The sequence below is a fragment of the Lytechinus variegatus genome, chromosome 4, assembly GCF_018143015.1.
Source record: "Lytechinus variegatus isolate NC3 chromosome 4, Lvar_3.0, whole genome shotgun sequence".
In the NCBI taxonomy this organism is placed as follows: Eukaryota; Metazoa; Echinodermata; class Echinoidea; order Temnopleuroida; family Toxopneustidae; genus Lytechinus; species Lytechinus variegatus.
In genome coordinates, this window is record NC_054743.1 from 54,400,449 (window position 1) to 54,424,579 (window position 24,131).

Consider the following 24,131-nt stretch of genomic DNA (forward strand, 5'->3'; position numbering starts at 1 on the left):
TCATTACGCATTCTATAATTAGCGAATTTGAACGCCTTCTTCAAAATAAACTACTAAAAAGAACAGTGATAATATCGTATGATCTCTTCTTACTATATCTATAGATTATGAAGCGTTGGTAGACAAGGCAGTTAAAGAAACTTTGAACGAACAAACGTCGTTGGGCATTGACGTTGTGACTTACGGCGAGATTCGACGAGACAATTACATCAACCATCTTTGGTAAGATTAACATATTTTCAGATTTCCCCTTTATTTTTACTTATTTCACATGATCGCCTCCTGACCTTGACATATATGGTGTGGATTATATTTTCCCATGACATATGTTGCGCTCAGAAGGAGGCAAGATGCAATTTGAAAGATAATGAGGAAAATCTTAAAATTTTGTGTACAAAACAAATGGAGAGTTGTCCACAAAATCAGCCGTTTTGAAGCACGTTTGCCAATTTGAGGATGCCCATAGATAGTACAACAAGATTTTTTAAACTCCCGTAACTTGCTTATTTCGTAATCGATTTTGATGATTTATTTTTAAATTGTTCCTGTCATTTTACTCTTTCCAATAAGATTACTTCTCTTCTTGGGTTTTGGTTTCCTTTAAAGCAGTCTGATGTATACAGGCGTATACATCAGACTTGACCAGGATGGAGGCCAGAGGCGTACAATTAAAATTGCGTTCCAAAAGCAATAATATTAGACAGCAAGTTTTTTACATTTGCTTCCTTGGAAAACCTTCGCAAATGTTCGCGAGTCCCGTGACAACGGAGCTTTACTACCTGTCTCTCAATCTCTCTTTTCAGTCGGCATATAAAAGGCTTTGACTTCACGAATCTAACCAAGAAATCATGTCGTAATGGGGCTTGGGTCGCAGAAGTGCCCACTATTCGAGAGAAACTGGGTAAGTATATTAGGGCCAAATAGTAAACGGTGGTAATGCTACTGGGACCGGCTAGAAGTACTCCAGAACCCCTCGTGTTCCAATGAATTAATCACGCCAATACACAAATTTAGTTACGTTTTTTTCCATAAGATGTGTGATTTTGATTGGGTTTTCTGCGAAGAAAAAGAGCAGGAACCTACAGGAATATGACAAAAGTCAATTATCAGAATACCAATTTGTGACAATAATAGCTGTGTCACATCTCTTAGAAAAATGTAAAAAACATTTTTTACAGTTTCAATAATACATTGTACCAACCCTGTTTTTACGGCGTTCACAATTGCTTTTCGATTTTTTTAGTAAGGACGCGAATGGTAAGGAAATGAGAAGTCTTACAATCGGGTCTTTTCATGCGGCAAAACTGCACTAAAGGTGTGCCAAACGTGCTAAAAACAATTCTGGTTATGACTGAGCTTACAAACTATTTGTGAAAGTATTGTAAGGATGCGAATCTCCAAAAATGGACCAGTCAAACATTCATATTAAATGCGGCAAAAGCGCGAAAAGGACGCTTTGAGTTGCTTTTTGCGAGTAATAAAACCCCCAAACTAAATCTTGTGAATTAACGAAAGCGATCTTAAGCAAACAAATGACGAAGCAAGCGTCATAAAATACGAATGTTGGACTTTTTGCATCTGCGCCTTTGCAATATACATGATATATTAGCAGTGCCGACTTTAAAAACAACTAAGATGAATTAATTTTCCCTATAACACCATTCGTACTAAGTTCATTGACTCTAAATGACCTTTGAACTTTATAATCATGTGACCTAAAACTTTCTTTTAAAAATCTTTTTCTCCTGCACAGGGATTTTATTGGCAATCAAAATCAGTAGATACAGAGTACAATGTAGAATACAATCACTGATATGAACAATGAACTGACAAAATAATTTTACATGTGGAAGTCAAACAATAACGAGATCTTTCAATCGAAACCATCTTTTGTCAAATCTGTGTTGGTTGAAATTTAGTTGGGCAATGTATTTTTCATTTTGGTAATAATTGATTTAGGATTTAATAATACTGAAAAGAGGAATTATATTGTTTATTTTACAATCATACATAGTTTTTCTTACTATAATGAAAATACAATTGAGTACACAATTGTGTTTTCAAATAAATCCGAATATTTAATTTTTATCTGAAACGTAAAGTCTCATTGGTTTTGGTCCTAATCCAGTCCTCTAAGTCATTCCAAATGTGATTAACAGGCCTGCACTTCGAGTATAGATGCAAAACCGTTTCAATTTCTTTTCGACAGAAGGTGCATTTGTTTACTGAAACTAATTTCAATTTGAAAAGCAAATCATTTGTAAATAATATACGTTGCACAACCTTATATTGCGAAGTCTTACAATCGGGTCTTTGCATGCGGCAAAACTGCACTAAAGGTGTGCCGAACGTGCTAAGAACAATTCTGGTTATGACTGAGCTTAGAAACTATTTGTATAGGTATTGCAAGGATGCGAATCTCCAAAAATTGACCAGTCAAACATTCATATTAAATGCGGCAAAAGGGCGAAAAGGACGCTTTGAGTTGCTTCTCGCGAGTAATAAAACCCCCAAATTAAGTCTTGTGAATTAACAAAAAGCGGTCACAAGCAAACAAATGACGAAGCAGGTCTCATGAAATACGAATGTTGGACTTTTCCATTCTTTTGCATGTGCGTCTACGGTCTTTGCAATATACATGATATATTAGCAGTGCTGACTTTGAAAACAACTCAGATGAATTATTTTTCCCTATAACACCATTCATACTAAGGGAACAGAGCAAAAATATTATAGCGTGAAGCCTGCAGGGGGCATGGGGTGAACGCTAGAGGCATGGGGTAATCAGAATTAATCCCCCATGCCGGATGCAGCCAGCATGAACGGTTGTTACTAATTGATTGCCCCGTTCAGCACGCAGGCAGCATGGGGTCAAAGCCATGCGAAATTCAATTTAATCCCCCATGCCGGATGCAGCCAGCATGGGCCTCTCTACAACCCCATTCAGCACGCAGGCGGCATGGGGTCAGATCATGGCGCATTTTCAAGATAATCCCCTATGCCGGACGCAGCCAGCTTGGACGCCCACTAATAGGTAATTACCCCGTTCAGTGCGCAGTCGGCATGGTGTCAAAGTAAAATGCATTCAACGCTAATCCCCAATCCCGGACGCATTTCTTCCACAAAAAGACGCATGGTGTTTCGGGCCTCCTTAAAAGAGAGAGAGAGAGGTGGGGGGGGGGGGAGATGAAGTAACTCAATTTTTCCCTCATATTCTCGCATCTGGCAATCATGTGATGTTGTATATAATTGCTCATAAGTGCTAAGGTATTTTCGCTTTATTTTGTTTTGTTATATGTTAATGTTGTGTACAAGTCAGCTCATTGTTCGGGGGGGGGGGGGATGGGGGACTTTAATTGACGACTGGATACCATGCGCAAAAAACACTGAATTAATGAAAAGAGTATATATTTCTCTATTTACTGTATAATAATCAAATAAATAATATCATGAACATACTACAGACACGTAATAATATTCTCGTCCACTCCAAGCTCTAATTGGTTCTGGAATAAATTACCACTCAGGCTATACCATTCCCGTATGCTTTGCACCATATGAACTCTTGTGAGCGGCATTTTCATTCGACAAATTAAAATAATAAATAAATCATTAAAACAACAATCAAAATAGTTAGAATGCATTTTTGTCTCTATCGTTTTAATCGTTCATTCTAAAAGTACAGAGACGGCGGAGTTGGTAGGAAGTTTCAGTCCTCACCCCCTTCAGCAAACACGTACAAGAAAAAGCTGAAGTCTGTATAAATTTGTGATTTTTGTTGGCCGGTCTACTCCCTCGATCTCACTTTAAACTCAACCCCTCTATTATAAAAAAATGCTCAACGGTCCATGTTTTTTGTTTATTTAAAAAATCAGATATTTTGGTTTTGATGCTAACCAGGGTAAGCGCACCAAATGTTTGTTTGCAGTAATGGAAAAAAATGCGTGGGTGTTTTTTTTCTATATAACGAGTTTAGTTGCAAAAGGGGTTAGGTCCACTTTTGACCATTCCGAGAAAAAAACATGTTTTTTATTCTCACTTACTGCAATATTCTTATGAGAAACTAAATTGTCATGATGTACTACCCTATCATGCGAACATAAAATTGGGTATAAAAGAAATCTACCAGTCTTCATTTTTTCTATATATTCTTTTAAAATCATTATCGTGGACCTAACCCCATTTGCAACTAAACTGAAATGACTCCAAACGATTTTGATTAAAAAAGTGATGTTTCCTTGCCACTTTTATTCATGTTTGCATGTCAGTTTCAAATTTTCTTTGTTTTCATCAGAGCGACTAAAAATTTAGAGGTTTTGAGACAGAGAACAATAAACTTTATGAACAATGGACCTAGCTCCTTTTGAAAAAAGTGATTTTTCTTTGCCATTTTGGATCACTTTTGAATAGGAATTTCAACTTTTCTTTGGTATCATCTTAATATAGAACTACTAAAAATCTATACATTGAGGCCCAAAAATCAAATTTGATGAAAAATGGACCTAACCCCTTTTGCGAGTGAGCTCTTCATATGATTCTTTTCTACCACGTTATTCGTCGGTTAAAAAAGGAAAGAAATTGGCGAAAAGGTAGGAACATCAATAAAATTTAGATCAGTATTAACATATTTTTTTTTGGGGGGGGGTGGGGGTGGTAGGTCACAAATGAGTTAAAGATTGTAGGGTTGAGAGGGTTCTGTCGGACACGCCAGACAAACATGTTTTCTTCAGGGGATGCCTTAACGTAATTTCTCCTCCTATATTATTTTATTTCCTCCATTTCGGGAGCGGAAACGTTTAGTTCATTATTGGTTTTATTTGAAGTGATTATGTTTTTGTCAACTTTTCAATGCACAAGTTTCCATCTGGGAAAGAAAAGGAGAATGAGATGACAAGCTTCTAAAACATAATAATAATAATAATATAGGATATTTATATTGCGCACATATCCACCTTGGTAGGTGCTCAAGGCGCTCCTATATTACCCGGCTAAGCTAGGCGTTCATAGCGCACACAGCTTCTAAAGGAATTACTTCCTACCGGTACCCATTTGCCTCACCTGGGTTGAGTGCAGCACATTGTGGATCAGTTTCTTGCTGAAGGAAATTACGCCATGGCTGGGATTCGAACCCACGACCCTCTGTTTCAAAGTCCGAAGACTAATCCACTGGGCCACAACGCTCCACGTTCATAACATAACATGTTATGAATTTATTCTGTAAAATGACATGAATTAGAAATAGTGTGATTTTTTTAACCGATTCACCCCCGTCCCACAGCTTAACCCCTGCACAAAAAAACATGGCTGTCCCTGTATAACACAATTCTTTTCCAAAATATTTTCGTTTGGACACTAACCATGGTAAGCGCCCGAATGCGATTTTTTTGGGGTCGTAACGGGGAAAAAACTGGCCAGGATGATTGTTATTTTTATTTTTTATACCGCTTTACAAACAGAACATCGGAGACAGGAGACAAACAAGCAACATTAGAGTGTAGGTCAGAACATTTCCATCGGGGGGGGGGGGGGGGCTGAGTTTAACAAGAGTAATAATAAAAAGTCATCAGTCCGACAAGGGTCTGAGGACAGAGTTGTGACAAACAAAACGTGTTTTTTTTTTTTTAAGTGATATAACCAAACAAATAAAGTCATGTTGTTATTCGTTTAAGTAGATATTCATGGAATTTTAGCAAAAGCGCACTTGTCTATTCCCCCTTTTTATCCCTGTCTCTCATTCTCTCTCGTTCTCCGTGACATCTGAGCGTTTTTTTTATTCTAGAATTGCCCTAAATGATTCTTTCATCCTTATACTTGTTATCACCCAGGGGAAGCGCTTTTACGCAATATGACTCACTGTCATAAGCCTGTGTTGTTGGTGAATGAAACAAGGTTTTCTTTTTTTTTTAGATACTGGTTGTTGGTCGAAATAAAAAAGAGTATTCATAAAAGCTTGTTGTATTGCTAAGTTCAAAAAGCATTCAACAGATCGTCCTGCTGATAAACACTAATCTTCCTTTTGTTCGGGGCGTTGACCATCTGTATCCTGCTCTTTTCGGAAGGAATTTGTTTGAGTGGCCGCCCAGACATTCTTTTGTTCGGGTAATGCCGATATATCATGCACTACATGGACTTTTACCTTTTGAAAAGAGCATATGAATGGCGTGCTAAACTGCTTTCTTTTCTCTTTTTTTTTCTTCAAAATAATGAGAAGAGGGATGATGGGGTCAAAAGTGCACCGAGATCAGCTCAAAGTACTAAGACATTACTCTCGTCACTACAAGATTTTTGTTTTTCTGAAAATACAATTACAAATAGATATCATTCTAGAGATATATCTCCTTGATGAAACAAATAATAAGACAAAAGTGGTGAATAAACGCATAGCTTATTACGTGACGATCTTGCAGAAAAGATGTTAGCGTATACTCTCAGAACAACGATATGGATCAAATTACGTGATCAGGTGCCTATTGCAGAAAGAGTTGCAATCCATCGCAACTGTAAAAAGCATGCGCAACTCGATTTTCAACCAATCAACAGCACGCATTTGGGACTTGTGATTGATTTTTTGGCTTGCGTTTAAACGTAACTCTTTCTGCAACGGGCCCCTGGCCTAGTGCGCGCGCGTACGTGCTCGTCATAAAACTTATTTTTCCCGTCTGACTCCAACGAAAAAATCGGGTAAAGTCGAAATGATTTCCTATTTTCGGGATTTTTGTTATTGAAATAAGTTTATAAAGGAAATAGTACGTGTCACAGGTTTTAGTACATAAAGATTTCATTTTTTTTTTAAATCCATCGAATCAAACCAAACAAATCTCGGCTTCTATAGAAGCCCGTCGTAGCCCGTCGCACCCAAATGATTAAAATTTATCACGGCAGCACGCAGGGGGCATGGTGGATTATTTTCAAGAGCAACTGGTGGTAGGCTGCAGGTGGAATGGTGGATTAAATTGGAAAGATTTTGCACGGCAGCACGCAGGGGGCATGGCGGATTATTATTTAGAACATCCGGTGTTAGGTTGCAGGGGGAATGGTGCCTGCCGTAATCTAGGTATTTTTCTTGATTCCCAAATGACAATGTCCACACAGATTCAACGTATCTCTCAATCAGTTCGCTATCAGTTACGCAACCTAGGCTTCATCCGTAAATACCTCACCCGCAATGCCACAGAAAAAATCACCCATGCTCTAATATCATCTCGACTAGATTTCGGAAATGCCCTAATGTTTGGTTTACCCCAAAATGCTCTTGCAAAACTTCAAAAATTACAGAATGCTGCTGCGCGTATAGTGACCCTCACCAATAAGCACAGCCACATCACACCCATTCTGAAATCGCTACACTGGCTACCTGTTGAACAACGCGTTATTTTTAAGATTCTTTTATTACTCTTTCACTGTACACATGGACCCGCTCCTCTCTATAACATCTCCTTGATACACCAATATGCCCTTCTAGATCTCTTCGTTCTCAAGACTCTGGTTTGATGGTTATCCCTAAAATCAAAACAAAGTGGGGGGAACGTACATTTGCCCATGCTGGGCCATCCGCATGGAATTCTCTTCCTCGGACCATTAAAGATAGTAGCTCTGTTGAAATGTTTAAATCTAATCTTAAAACCTATATGTTTAATTTGGCCTACAATTGATATTTATCCCTTCTATTTGTCTTCAGCACTTATAATCTAAATACTTTTCCTTCTTTTCACCTCTACTTTGCACTAGTGCGCCTAGAGCATTTGATATTCTTATGGATTTGGCGCCATACAAATCATATATATTATTATTATTATTAGAGATTAGACGCGGCAGCACGCAGGGGGCATGGCGGATTATTTTTAAGAGGAAGTGATGACCGCCTGCAGGGGGCATGGGCTTCTTAATTGGAGCGTGCTTTAAGGGAAGCCTGCAGGGGGAATGCTGTGATATTTTTGCTCTCGTCCCTAAGTTCATTGACTCTAAATGACCTTTGAACTTGACCATATGACCTGACACCGATACGATACTTGATTACTCTTTATATGGTCAAGTTTCATGCAACCACAGTTAATACATGTACATGTATTTCAATACTCATACGACATTCATTGATCTTAAATATCCTTTGAACTTTATAATCATGTGACCTAAACTTGATGATGCAAAACGAGCGTTGCATTCTGACTTATTATCCGTGTTTCCTAGTTCCTTGATTATCTTCAAGTTCATTGACTAGGTCCATATACTTTTTAAGTTATAATGACATTTTCAAAAATCTATGGTTGGGATTTCAATGTTGATACTTTAAACGTGGTGAAAGGTCATTGACCTCTAAAGGCCTTTGACCTTAGTCATGTTACCTGAAACTCAGGTAGAATGTTAATACTTAATACGTAATTACCTTTACAGTTTCATGAACTAAGTTTATATACTTTCTAAGTTATCATGGTTATTTAGACAGTTCAAAAAATTAATCTTTGTCAGAATTTTAATGTTGACGCTGCCGCATCCGTCGGAAAAGTCTCGTTCTGGGGGGATATTTGTTCAGAAAAATCTAACAAGCACCTCCAAGAAGGTCTACATGTCTTACGTATGTCCGATATTTGCCCTGAGAACATCTTTCTAGGAATACATCGCTCTCAAAGGGGGGGGGGGGGGCGATGTGCCCCTCATGGATCCGCTGGTGACAATCGAATGATAGAAAGAGTACAACCTAGCAAACTTTCGGCATGCACCCAAAAGATGTGTCCAAAGTTGCATTTGAAGGTTGCAAAAATACTGCTTTTCTCCCCAGTGTGTCCAGTAGGCCTATACAATGCGAGTCAGAAAAAAAATGTTACACTTTTTAAATTAAGTATTTTTCAAGAAAATGTGGGATTCAGAGAGAATTTCTAGCATGTATGGATAGAGTAGCTATTCCTTTGTCACTTGGTAAATTTGTTTCAGTGTTCTTGTTATGGTTAAGTGCACAACAGCCATTGTTTGAAAAGGTGTCAAAACCCATTTTCGCCAAGTCAGGTGATTACATTTACCTGCTGAAACAGAGACAAAAGCACAAACAATTCACACAAACAATGAGCGTAAAGTTTATGCGTATGTTTATTAATCAAGAAAAATAAACCAGAGAACCAGTAAATCAATAAATCATTTTCGCTAAAAAATTTTGGCCACAACTTGGATAAAACTTCCCGCCTTCAACATAATCAGTCTTCCACATGTTGCTCTGATGAATCCGGGGGTGATGCGCTGCTGCAAGTCATCCAAATCTGCAGGTGGGGTGCTGTACACTTTGAATTCAATTACATAAAATGCTTCTTCTTTATTTTTCGACTGATTTTGATTTAGACACTTCGCATGGCAGCATTGATCCATCGAGCTCAGAAGTGCATCAAGATAAATTGACAAAATGTGAAAGATTGAAGGTGGGAAGCTTTGTCCAAGTTGTGGCCGAAATGACAATGGAAAGGAACTTTTAAGTGAAGATGATTTATTGATTTACTGGTTCTTTTGTTTATTTTTCTTGATTAATAAACATACGCATAAACTTTACGCTAATTGTTTGTGTGAATGATTTTGTCTCTGTTTCAGCAGGTACATGTAATCATCTGACATGGTGCAAATGGGTTTTGACACTTTCTCAAACAATGGCTGTTGTGCACTCAACCATAACAACAACACTGAAACAAATTTTACCAAGTGACACAGGAATATTTACTCTACCCTTACATGCTAGAATTTCTCTCTGAATCCCATATTTTCTTGAAAAAAATACTTAGTTTAAAAAGCGTAAAATTTTTCTGACTCACACTGGGTATATATATACCCTAGTATGTAAATCACTTTGAGGAGTTAATAGGCCCTACTTAAATGATAAAATTGTAATCTTATCGTTTCGTGTGTTTACTCTTTGAACCACATGCACTTTGGAGTAAGCAGTATAGGACCTGGGCTTCGATGTGACAAAGAGGTTTGAAATCAAACGCTAAATGGAAATGACCAATGAACTTGTCCTTGAACGTGCTTTTTAGTCAGAGTATTGACCGAGAAATGTAACTAGTGCCACATAACACGAAGGTTAGCAATTAATCGCTAAATTAAAAGCACAATTCTGATTGGTTCCCAGTCAGTCTACCGAACAAAAGGCACATGACACGATGATCTTGATAGGCCAATTCACTGTAACAGAAATATTTAAGAGTGCAAATATCTTGCCTAGATTAAAATGCTCAGTCTCTGATGTAAACGATCTGAAAAGTAATCGCCCAATAGCAAATCTTATGTTTTTTGGTAAACTGCTAGAAATAATAGCTGTATTTCAACTTCAACAATATTTAAGTAACTTCAGTTTGTATGCAAAGTCACAATCTGGTTACCGCTCGTACCATAGCGTTGAAACGGCTCTTGTGCGAGTAACAAATGACATACTTTTATATCTTGATAGAGGAGACGAAGTCGTTCTTGTGCTGCTGGATTTTTCCTGCGCGTTTGATACAATTTCACATGACATTTTGTTACGACGCTTAAGAATGCACTTCGGAATTGATGGTCTAGCACATACCTGGATAGAGTCTTACTTATCCCAACACACTCACACTGTAGTGATCGGAGACGAGCGGTCATCCAGACACATAAATACTCAAGGGGTGCCTCAAGGGTCCGTACTCGGCCCAGTTTTATTCACTCTCTATACTTCTCCTCTAGAGGATATAATTGATACACATTGGGTTCAAAAATGTTCTATGCAGACGATACACAACTGTATATTACATTTAAGAGGAATAACGACGAAGACATTACTACAAAAATATCAAATTGTGTACGATCAGTCAAAGAGTGGTCTCAACTAAATGGTTTGAACTCAACAATATAAAAACTGAATTTCTTCATGTTTCTTCTCGCTATATAGTAAGTAACCCAATACTGACACTAGATCTCGATGGCACTCTTGTTCACGCAACCAAAACATGTAAAAACTTAGGGGTTACTTTTGACGATAAATTCATCTTTCAACATTTTGTTTCACAAACATGTCAGTCAGCATCTTATGGACTATAAAATAGGCAAAATTCGCACCTTTTTGAATAAGACAACTACTTAGCGCCTAATTTATGCTGTTTTATGTGCCATTTTGATTTTTGTAATAGTTTGCTTTTTGGCCTTCCGTCGCGTCAAATTCAAAGATTAAAGCTCGTTCAAAATTCAGCAGCGCGACTCGTAACACGAACAAAGAAACATGAACCAATTTTCTCAGTCTTAAAAAACTTACATTGGCTACCTATCCAATCCCGCATACACTACAAAGTACTTCTATTCGCCTACCAATGTTTCCATCAGTTTGCTCCATCGTATCTCATTGAACTGTTAACACCATATAAACCTGACAGAATGCTACGTTCAAGTAAAAAGTCATTAGTACAGGTCCCACATACTGTGACAAAGTCATATGGGGAAAGATCATATTCACATGCAGCTGTTATTTTATGGAATAATCTGCCAGAAAAATTTAGAAATATACATATCTCCCCTCCATCTCCACTCCTTTTGTAAAAAGCGCTTAGAGACATGCAACTTTGCTTATGTATTTTGCGCTATACAAAAACGTTTCATTATTATTATTAAATATTAGATAAGCTGTGTGTTATGAGGCCCTGGTGGCTGTTTCTAGAAGCTTTTCATAGAGTTATGAACGACTTTATGAGAGACTAAGTGGTGCTACGTAAGCAGTAAAATATCATAGGTTGAGCTATAGCGCAAGAAACGGTTACCAGTCATTCGTTAAACTTTCAAATACCACCTGAAAGTTAATTTGACCCAGCATATGCCGATCGGCGGAAATCAAGCAACTCTCCCCATTTAATCCTATTTCGTGATATAACTTTTTTTTAAACAACACACACATATATCTTGTTAAAAAGAATGTGATTTTGTAATTTTAACGAAGGCTAAATTATCATGCACACTCTAAAAATCAAGGATTGAAAAATAAATCAAACCATGAAACCAATTCATGGACACAGGGCTCAGCAGTCAATCAGATTCAAGGTTAACGTTGAAGTTGCCATGAAGGCAAAGGTTCAACAGTTGTAACTCTTTATGAAACTGGTCCCAGGGGTACCATATCAATGCAAGGAGGAAAGTTGATGAAATAACGCTTTGATCTTTAAGTAGTACCTATCAACAAAAAAATTATTCCCACTCCCTCTCTTTGCCTCCCTCTCCTAGACTGTGGGATGGACAAGGAAAATGTCTCTAGTTTTTCATTTCCGTGGGGCGGCAAATACAACCACGGTTCTTGGACATGATAATATGTAAAATATTATGAGTGAATACATGCATAATGTTGCCATCGGTAAATTCTGCTCCTGACCTCAAAATTAAAATAATAATATGCAAAATCGTACCATTGATTCGACTGGAAATTCCGCCATTCACCCCGTGTGTTAAGGACTTCCGTGAACGCGCGCAAGCGTGCACAATGCATGTAACCTCGTTCGCGTTTTATTTTTTTTTATTCGCTGTACATGATATACGTTAGATACAGAATATACGATGGCGGATAAGATTTCGTCGTCTTCGTCGTGTTTTGACAGCGAAAATGACGATTTATCACTAGCAAATATATGCTACATGCACGTCTTACCCAAGGAAAGAGGGCCAGTAAATTCCTTTCAAGTAAAGAGCTAGAACAAATTTAAGCCTTTGCTGCATTTGTTAATTGATGTAGACTACCTGGGACTTCAGAATAAAAATAGCTATTCGTGCAGCAGAGAAGTTTGCGATTGACTTGCATGCAACCCGGTCCATCCCAGGGAGCAGTGGCTTAACAGTGCGGGGGGGGGCAAGCTATCCCCCTGGGGGAGTTCACCGGGAACTTAAAGGGGAAAAAGAAAAGGGGGAGAATGAAAGGGGAAAAAGAAAAGGGGGAGAATGAAAGGGAAAGGGGAAAAAGAGGAACTGGAAAAGGAAAGAAAGAAGAACAGATAGATTGTCATGAAAAGGTGATTTTATTTTTTTTAAAATAAGCATGCATGCAAAATCATAAACAAAATCTTGTTTACCGTGGCGTACAGACCAAGAAAAAAAAGGAAAAGGAAAGAGAGAAGGGTGAAAAATATGTTATCTTCTTTAACATTATGTCAAAATCTGAAATTGGATTTTTGTATATAATAAAAATGTATAATTTTTTGCTCACTCGCATTGTTTTTTTTCCCGATACACCATATCGCCCCTCAAAATGTTGCCTCATGACGCCATTGCCTGCCCCTCCCCCCTTTGAGAAGCAAAATACTAAAATTTTGTAATGTAAATATGCCATTAAAACAAAGGTGTGCCCCCTCTTTTGAAATTGAAGACCCTTTTTTCCGTGTACGAAATATACTTCATTGTGGGTGAAAACCTTCTTTTTCATTTTTTTTGCTTGTCAATTGGTTGAAAAACTTTTTTTTTTTTTTTTTGGGGGGGGGCTGGTCGAAACTTTCCTCTGAAAAATTAGCCCCCTTTTGGAAAATCATGGATCTGCCCCTGATAAGACCGGAGATTTTTTTGCTCTTGCCCCTCCTGCATGGCCACCGACCCGTTACGCTCCTGCCCAGCCCGACCAGCATTGCAGCAAGATCCGAATGGATCAAACTAACGTTATAGATGTAACGCGTTACATCTTGCTCAGAGCCAGGTCAAACATCGTTTGTATCACCAGCATTCCAGCAATCAAACTATCGAAGGTGAAAAAGATACAGAGGATGATTTTGAGATGGTGATCCTTGTTATAGCGATCTTTGTCCATGCCAAAATTGTTTCACTTTGTGCTTTTGCATTTCATTCTGTGCAAAAGTGAAGCAGTACAAGCTTTGATGATTTTTGTATAGGTCTAGATTTCTTAATTGAATCGATACATAATGTGACTCATGTCATGACTTACTTAACCGCCACATTTACAAGCCTATGAATAGAAGACGAAGTAAGTCATGAGTCACATTATTCATCGACTCAATTAAGAAATCTAGATGTAGACCTATACAAAAAAAATCATCAAAGTTTGCACCGCTTCACTTTTGCAGAGAGTGAAATGCAAGAGCACAAAGTGAAAACAAATTATACCTTCGATCGATTGATTGCTCAATGCTGGTGATACGAAAGATGTTTGACCTGGCTCTGGGCAAGATGTAAACGCGGTAGGCCTACATCGAACATCTATATTTATTTTGATCCATTCGGATCTTGCTGAAAGCTGGTCGGACGTCGGGCTGGTCTCCCGGGCCGGGCTGCGTGCAAGTCAATCGCAAACTTCTCTGCTGCACGAATAGCTATTTTTATTCTGAAGTCCCAGGTAGTCTACATCAACGAATGCAGCAAAGGCTTAAATTTGTTCTAGCTCTTTACTTGAAAGGAATTTACTGGCCCTCTTTCCTTGGGAAAGACGTGCATGTAGCATATATTTGCTAGTGATAAATCGTCATTTTCGCTGTCAAAACACGACGAAGACGACGACATCTTATCCGCCATCGTACATTCTGTATTATAACGTATATCATGTACATACAGCGCGCGAATAAAAAAAAATAAAACGCGAACGAGGTTACATGCATTGTGCACGCTTGCGCCCGTTCACGGAAGTCCTTAACACACGGGGTGAATGGCGGAATTTCCAGTCGAATCAATGGTACGATTTTGCATATTATTATTTTAATTTTGAGGTCAGGAGCAAAATTTACCGATGGCAACATTGTGCAGGTATTCGCTCATAATATTTTACAAATTATCATGTCCAAGAACCGTGGTTGTATTTGCCGCCCCACGGAAAGTCACAATTTTAGCGACCATCCCACAGTCTATCCCCCTCTCTGCATGTCTCTCTCTCTCTCTCCTTCTCTTCCCATATTTGAATAACACAATTTTTTTAACATTCTATGTTTTTAATGCATAGCTAAACTGTGAGAAGCCTGTCAAAGCCACCGTACCTGGCCCAATGACCATCATTGGATCAACAGCTAGTAAGTTTCCTTGCAAGTATATATATATATATATATATATATATATATATATATATATATATATACATATATATATATATATATATATATATATATATATATATATATATATATATATATATATATATATATATATATGTATACCAGTCCAATTGCTTTAAAGGGCAGGAAAGTTAACCATGAAATTTTGCTCAATTTTTCAGATCATTTAAATATTCACATCCAAGTCAGTTTGCTGAGAAAATCGATATTTTTTTTTAAGTTTCGCCTTACGAACACAGGGTTACGTACGTCGTACGACATTAAAACAATCTTGTTCAAGACATCGACCAAGCTCTGAACCTACAAACTGTCTGAGAACGCTCGGCGTATACGCTGTTTTCGAATGTCTTATTGAAAAGATTCGTAGCAGTCCTTGCTGTGATCTAGCCATTATTAGCCTTTGGGAAAAAACAACTTAGTAATAATTATATACCACATAATTAAAAGATTGATACAGCACAACCAGATCTTTACGCCCCAAATCGAAGGTTTTCTACTACTAATTTACATTTTTCCATTATGGCGGCCGTGCGGCGAGTCGAAAACAAGCATTTTCTTAATTTTTATTCAAACCACCTATAATCATGTAGCTGGTACAAAAATGTTAACACGGAGGTTTTTATTTCGCCGTACTGCCGCCGAAGAGCAAACATTAATGTGACTGAGATATTACGGTTCCAAAATGCAATACTTAATAGTAGGAACAGCTTCTTGTTCATGCTGGGCCCCTCTCTCTGGAATTCCTTCTCTAGATAGGTCCGAAATACCAACTCCATCAAGCATTTGAAGTAAAACTGTTTACTTGTATCACTCTACAGACAAATACTTGTTTGTCTTTATTTTCGTTTCACTCGAACGCCTTAATTGGGCAATTAGATTTTAATGAATTTGGTGCCTTAAGAATCAGACTTATAATTATTTTTGTAGTCGTATATTTATGATTTATTTTACTAGATGCTTTTTACGATGACCTGAAAGAGCTCAGTTCTGACCTGGTGAAAGTTATCAATGCACACATCAAGAACCTAGTACAAGCAGGTGAGAATCAAAGCGCTGCAGCCCGCTAGCTTGACGAGGTTAGGATTTTTGTCTTCTAGATAATTGCCATTTTTTGGGGAAAAACAACTGAAAGGTAGGAGTATCTTCTATGGGACACCAAAACCATCTTTTTCTTTTAGTGAAATTTCCCATTGCGGAGGAGGCTATCCAGTAACCCCCCCTCCCCCATCCGTGGCGGGCGGGATAGCGAGATTTCGCACCACCACGCAAAACCGTTTGACATGATGATCATCAAAATGGGTCCAAGTCCTGGTCCAAATATGCGTCTTATTCGATTCTAGTGGCCCCATTCTGAGAGGCCTATAGGTTGTTGTGTACATTGAGCTGACCATTCTTGGGTATTTTAATACGGTTTTAATTTCCCACACCAGGGGCTCGTTGCATAAAACTTTTTACCTGAAAAAACTCTGGTAAAAACTGAAAACTAAGGTCTGATTTCCGCAATTGACTTTAACACAGGGCAAAAACTGCGGTAAAAACAACCTGAGATTTCTCAGGTAAAAGTTTCATGCAACGGGCCCCCGAAGTAGTGTGTGCTCAGCGCTTTGAAACATAAAGTAAAAGGCGTTGTATCAAATGCCCCTTCAAACTGATTGCATTGGATACATTGAAATATCTTGAAACTTTAAATGGATCAACTTGAAACTTGCTTTATGTATAAATTTAAATTAACAGGTTATTTGAAAGTAGGTTGGGACCGAGAGGTCGAAGGTCACATATCTGACCGTATCTTGTTCTTGTTATGGGTAAAAGTAATTTGACGGATTAACTTCAAAATTGGTCCAAGCATACAATAATTAGGATTGAAGATATTCTGATTTTATGACATTGTCACATGTCAATTAAAGGTCACAATTGATTAATCCCAAAAGTACCTCGCTCTCGCAATAGCTTCGCAAGGTGATCGTGGATCAAGAAGAAAGTGGCAATGATCTGATTAGAGTTTCTGGTGTCAAAGGATAAATAATGAAGGTCACATACTGGCTCATATCACTGTCATTCCAAGGTGAACATCAGGATAGGATTTTCAAAATGGATTCTTAACAGGAAATCTTTATTCCTTATTCATATCTTAACAATTATTGATGTCCATTATTAAATGCCCTCCTCTTATACCAATTTTCTATTCGCCCTTTCTCCCTTCCTTCCTCTCCCCTTTTGCTTTCTCCTCTTCATCATTTCCTTTCTCTTTCCCGCGATCTCTCCTCTTCCCCTTCTCTCTGTCACTCTCCTCTTTCTTACGTGTGTCCTCGTCTTTGACTCTGTCTTCATCCCCTCTCCGTTCATTCCCCTAATAGGATGCCGTCACATCCAGCTTGATGAGCCAGTCATGGTGAGAACCCCGGACATCGCGCTAGACTACGGTATTGATCATGCGTCACAATGCTTTGATGGTATCGGGGGAGACGTCGTGAAAACTGTCCATCTTTGCTGTGGATATCCACTTTACCTGGTCAGTGCAACACTCATAGAACTAAATGCATTTGACGTCATAATCTTTTAGCGCCCACACTCAGATGCTATAGGAATATCGCGTAAACGGAAATATCAGAGATGCGACAGCTGCAGATCACCAACAACGCACGCAAGGCAATGGCAACGATCTCTAAGATGGCGGCGCGGTGACGTCATTGCATAAGGTCTATCGGTCATTGTTTTTAATCTACCTTAAGTTCCGGACTTCACTGTCGTTAAAAAGCTGAATGTAAAATTAAATTCATAAAACACAAAATGGCTTGATATGGAAGTTCCCTTGGTGGCACTGACAAATAGCCCAGGCTGTGTACGGTTGAGGAGTGGGTTACAATATTGATTGAAAATGAAACTGAAATCAGATCCATCAATCACTAACCCCCCCCCCCCCCTGAAAAAAGAAGTATTTTTTTTAGTGACTATGGCATCTTAATATTTTCCCAGGAAAGTTTTCCAATGGCAATAAACCTGCATCTCTTTGGGAGGCTGTGGGTTTTCCTTGGGAGGCTGTGGGTTTTTCTTGGGGGGGGGGGGGGTATGCTCATTATTTACTTTTTATCCTTAAAAATAGAAAAAATCCTAATCTCGAAAAAGTTTGCCTCCACATTTTTTTTTCTTTTTCTTTAATTTTGTGTTGAAGGAATTCACGCCCGGGCATAAATTTCAGGTATTATTTTACGCATGTACTGTTACGATATTAAACAAATATTACAACAAATAACAAGTTAGATTAATTCTACACTTGATTCTTTTTTATTAACAGTAAACAAAAAAAATGTCTTAAACGTATCTTGAGTCAGGTCGGGTTGATCCAAATAATCCAAACTGGCCGTTGAAGAGTTGTTTAGGCTAAAGTCCACAATGCTGGCGATGAAATTGATTTTAAAATGCGATGGATAACTAGAGTACCTGTAACGAGTTCAAATTTGCGTGAAGACGAAATTGATGATGATAAACAGTCGATTTCAGCAATCCATGAGTTGGAACAGGATGATGATCTTGATCAGAACTGAGATTTCCTTTCTCACATAATAATTGCAAATGGTTCGTTGATGGTGTGCAAATATTTCCACAGAAGTTACCCTTGTCATGCTTGTGTTGAAGGCGAAGATAAACTATATGCTCTGATATAAAGTCTAGCTAGAAACTGTAAGTTCTGATATATTTGAGGAAACTGCTAGCTCATATATTATATACGAATTTCCACTCTACTGGAAGCTTCTTGTATTGTCTTTAAAGAGATCATTCTGCTAATTTATAGAGCATTCCATTTCTACATGTTCTAGGAGAGTCTTAAATGAATAACCTCAGTGAAATTAACAATGTAAACAACATAGCTAATTATAATTCTCCTTTTATTTGACAGCAGTCCCTATTGTCTGTCAAGATTATTGTACATTACAAAATACCGAACATTGCTCAGCCTCATTAAATATGCGCATGTAGCAAAGCTCAACCGAGACATTCTAGAATATTAAATATCCTTAGAGGAAAAAAAGGAATTAATGAACGCAATGAAATTTCTTCTATAATTCTTATATATAACAATACAAAAAGTGATTTGCTATGACATTGGTCGGTTTTTATTAATTGATTGCACGGCCCATTATAGCTCTTTATATACATCAAGAATAAAAATAATATATAATAATCGTAATAATAATATATATTTATAAAAGTGTATTTATATTGCGCTACATTGTTTCTATAATGTATCTAAACTTCAGTGCGCATTACATTAATATGATTATTATTATACCCCGGCTGTAGCCGTGCTGTGTACATGCGCTCTGGCATTCGAGGAATGTCTTCCTGCCGGGTTCCCATTCACCTCCCATGGGTTGAGTGCAGAACAAAGTGGGTAAAGTTCTTGCTGAAGAAAACACGTCATGGATTGAAATCGAACCCACATCCCTAAGATTTAAAGACGACAGTCATGACCACTAGACCAACAGACCACGACACCCCCAGTCACCCAGTGATATATACTATTTTTAAGGTGCACGAGATAAACACATGCGGGGACTGGCAAGGCCCTAAAGTGACATTCAAATATATATAGTATAGACCAATATAAAAGTAAAACAGGCAAAAAGATTCTATTGAATGAATGATTGATTAATAAGAGATGATTTGTATTGTCTCTTGAAAAGAGACATTGACTGGCAAGATTTTTGTTCTTGGTCCCGTTACACAAAAGTTAGCGATTGATCGTGCGCTGAATTTCACGATTGATTTTACATTGTAGTCAATGTAATCAATCGTAGAAAAATGTTCTACGATCATTGCTATACGCTTCGTGTTACGGGCCCCATATTTAAAGTTATTCAAAATGATAGACCTATTGTTATTATAATTACGTAACGATAAAAATCATATCGGCATTTTAGCGAAATTAATACAGATCATTATAATGTCTTGTATGTCTATTGATATCACTTTGATAGATAAATGAATCCTTGAAATATTCAGAAAATTAAAAACAAATACTGGTACATGAATAAATAGTAATTATTTGGGGTCGCTTTCATGTGTGTTGATATAGTATGATTTTGTTTTGCGGAATTGTTTTTCCTTCACAGGATCAAACTGATTATCCAAAGGCTGATAAAGATGCTTACTTTATGATTGCCGATAAATTAGACCAGGCTGGTTTTGATGAGGGTAAGTCTAATTAAAAAAAAATCCAGTCTCATTACGAATAATGTTTTTATGCAGATCTAGATATTATGAATATATATTTTTCTTTAAAATTGTAAGAAAATAATTTCAATGTCATCTTAATTTATTAATCGAAATACCGTGATTGAGAAAATGAAAATATTATTTTATTACCATATTTCACATAGGTACATTAAAATCTATTTATGCAATTCTTAATACGGGCGGGGAGGTATATGATTTCTTTAATTATTTTCTGTAACAATAAGTCAGTGACATTGCTTGCATAATTATATTAAAGTATACAAATAGATCTGTTTAATACAAACTATAGAATGGGTTAAAATTGTAGCCACTACCCACTTCAAACAGAAAATTAAAAAAATCATAAGGAGGTTGTGATAAATTCTCTTAATTGAAAAAAAAAAAGAATTCCACATTTTCCCATTTTATTATCATTTTTTAAGTATCTGCGTATTAAAAGGGTTTTAACATTGTTTACGATGTTTTCAGTGTGTTTTCAAAGTGTGCTACATGTACATGACCAGGGGCCTGTTGCAGAAAGATTTGCACTTAATCGCAACTATAAATATCACGCGTAACTTGATTTTCAACATATCAACAGCGCGCATTTTGGAGTTGCGATTGATTTTTTGACTTGCGTTTAAACGCAACTCTTTATGCAACGGACCCCTGAAATGTATAACATATAGACAATACACCAGGGTCCGTATTCATGAAATTTTATGAAAGTTATTAATTATTACAACCCTTTGAAGTATACTGCAGCCTTTTTAAACACTTATATGAGTGTTCTGAACAGGGACTAAGATATTTATTTGCACGCTTGCACGGTCCGGTGTTATTGTGGGACTGCCCCATACTTACTTACCATGGCACTGCCGTGTGATTACTGTGGCATGCCCTCCCCTTGCTTACTGTGGCACTGTGACATGTCCATGTGCTTACTGTCACACCTTCCCTTGTTCACTGTGGCTCCTCCACATGCATATTATGGAATGGCAACTCCCTGTGCTTCTGCTGCTTACTGTGACATCATCCCATGCTAACTGTGGCACACTTCATCATGATTAATACCTTCAACAACCTGTGTCCATCTCCCTGCTTACTGTGGTACTGCCGTACAATTACTATGGCATGCCCTCCCCCTGTTTACTGTGGCCCTGATCTTTGCTTGCTGTGGAATCGCCCTGCTTACTGTGGCACTGTGACATCTCCATGTGCTTACTATAGAACTGCGTGCTTACTTTCACACCTCCCCTTTTCACTGTGGCATACATGGAATTGCATCACCCTGTGCTCCTCCTGCTTTACTATGGCATCGTCTCATGCTAATTGTGGCACACTTCAACTTGATTAATGTGGCCCCCTGCTTATACTGTGGCACCATGCATGCATAGAATAGCTTCACCAACCTGTATCAATCTCCCTGCTTACTGTGGTACTGCCCCACGGCACCATCCCCCCTCATTACTGTGGCAACAAAAAAGTGGCATTACTCATTACTGTGGCAAACAATAGTTTATTTCACACTTGTCTGAAATGAACTTTTGTTTACACTAATTTGTTTTTTTAGCTACTCCAGCATTTTTCTTGCCTAAGATTTATAATTCAAAGGGAGTTTCATTTCATCTATTGTATCTAGACACTCCCTGGCATGAAAAGCAATAAACAAAAGTAATATTTTGGCCATTTCATCCATTGCTACGTGTAAAGTAGAGATTGTGTATGAGGGTGTGTGTGTTTGTGTGAAAAGGAGGCATGCAGTGACGCTTAGACATGTTAGAGTGTTTTGGTCAAGGAAACACATTCCACAAGATAATATATCTTCAAACCAACATTCTTAGATAGAGTCCACACGATGTTCATGATTAACGGAAAGATTCGACGGTCATATCTAAACAATATACATATATATCATTGTGAAACAGCTTTAGGAATTTACAGATTTTTTTTTCTTTAAAGCGTTAACTTTCTTTTGATACGCACTGTACTTTTAATATCAGAATTAAAACAAGTCAAGATAAAAATCCTGAAGACTTCCTTTATTTCTTTCATTTCTTAAATTCCACAGTTTCTCTGGAAGACGCACACCGTCGAAACGACCTGTCCTTGTTCGATCACTTCAAAAAGAGCAAAATCGTCCTTGGGTCTGTCGCCATCGCACGAAGTCGTGTTGAAAGTGTTGAAGAAATCCGATCACGGCTACGAGATGTTTTAAAGCACCTGCCCTCTGCAGATCATCTAATTGTGGCACCAGATTGTGGTTTGGGTTTCTTACCCAAGGATATTCTGCGAGCAAAGCTTAATAACATGGTGGAAGCAGCATCGACAATGCCCTAGAATGCACATTCTGCTACTAATTTTGTTGTCATGAAGCTGATTTTAGGTTACGAAAGACTGGTGACCCTTTCCACGGAGGGAGGTGAATCAACAACAATGAGTTTTGGGGTAACATTTCCGGCAATCACCAGTCAATGGGTAAAATAAAAATAGATTTAAGATTTCATAATTGTACAAATTATAAATATAGATATTTTCTTTTGCTCATGTCATACATCTAGGAACAGACTTGCAACTCGTGTTTTCAATGTACAGAAGAAGAAGTGATGCATGGGTCCCGTAATAAAAACGTCAGTGAGGCACATTTCCGCTCAAAACAGTAAAAGTTCACTTTTGATAGATTGCAATCTCATTTCATCAGGACTGGTCTCTCATTTAAAACTTAGAGGATGGTGATCAAGGACCAGGGTTAGGGTGGAGACCAATGAAACGCCCGACGGAATATGACCTCAACTACATCAGTGTAGAAAAGTTTTGTTCATTGCTTTTATGGCTCGTTGGTAATTCTAACTGGAATGAAACAGTAAAATAAATAAGGTAATGTATTCACGTATGTGCACAATTTACTTACACATTTGAATTTACAGTTCTCGTGAGAAGAAAAATGACGTTTCTCTGATTATCAGATGTTCATGATCAAATTCTGTTCCTTCAGTTTGAAAGAAAGAGATAATTTCGTGTCATGACTAGGAGAGATATACTTTTATACATTTTCATCGGATGTATAATACATTGTACATGACAAATTCAAAGGATGTCACTTTTATGGAAAAAACATTTATTTATTCCACATGAATTAGATAGTTGTATTGCATCACAATATATGACGAAAAATTGTGCAGTTCTACTTTCAGTTATATTCCTTGCAAAATACGATTTACTTTCCTCAATAAGAAGCCCTATGGAGGGATAGATACTGTCAAATGATGCAAGACACTGAAATTTCATTTACAAAGAGAGATGCATATATCATTTGTGCCTGAAAAATCTGGGGACCGTAACACAAAGCTTAGCAATGATGGTAGTACATTTTTCTACTATTGATTACATTGAAAACAATGTGAGATTAATCTGAAAAATCAAGCGTACAATTAATCGATAATCTTTGTGTTACGGGACTCTGAAGAAATTTATTCAGACAAATTTCTAATGTAACGGGCGCAAAACAATAATAAAATGAAGCCAGAAAAACAGTCAAATCTTATTTGGTTGGAGCCTAACATTGAGTGAATGTAATGAATTTCGAGTGCTAATTCAAATTAAGAATATAAAACATGATGGCATTTTTTGTTTAGCTGCAGGTGTTTCCGCATTTATTTATAATTTCAATACACGTATTACAATAATCATGATTCATTTTAAAACATACACAAATAAATGATAGAAATACAACCTTGCACAACTACATGATGATAATGATTAGTAGAAACAATTAAGATAGATATAAGCAATCAGTGGCGTAACTACGGGGGGTGGCATTGGGGACACGTGCCCCCCCCCCCAATTGGTCGGCCAAAAAAAAAAACAACGGGGAAAAGGAGAAAAAGTGGGAGAAAGAAA

At 37.6% G+C, this 24,131-nt stretch overlaps 1 protein-coding gene across 1 annotated transcript; it reads left to right on the forward strand.

The window, feature by feature from the left end:
- Positions 1-856: 856 nt before the first annotated feature.
- Positions 857-22,707, forward strand: LOC121413069 (5-methyltetrahydropteroyltriglutamate--homocysteine methyltransferase-like). The gene is made up of 6 exons (XM_041605829.1): positions 857-901; positions 14,906-14,972; positions 15,969-16,052; positions 17,372-17,526; positions 20,129-20,210; positions 22,303-22,707. The coding sequence occupies exons 1-6, from the start codon at positions 857-859 to the stop codon at positions 22,569-22,571; spliced, it is 702 nt and encodes a 233-aa protein (XP_041461763.1). The 3' UTR covers positions 22,572-22,707.
- The last annotated feature ends 1,424 nt before the right edge of the window (positions 22,708-24,131 follow it).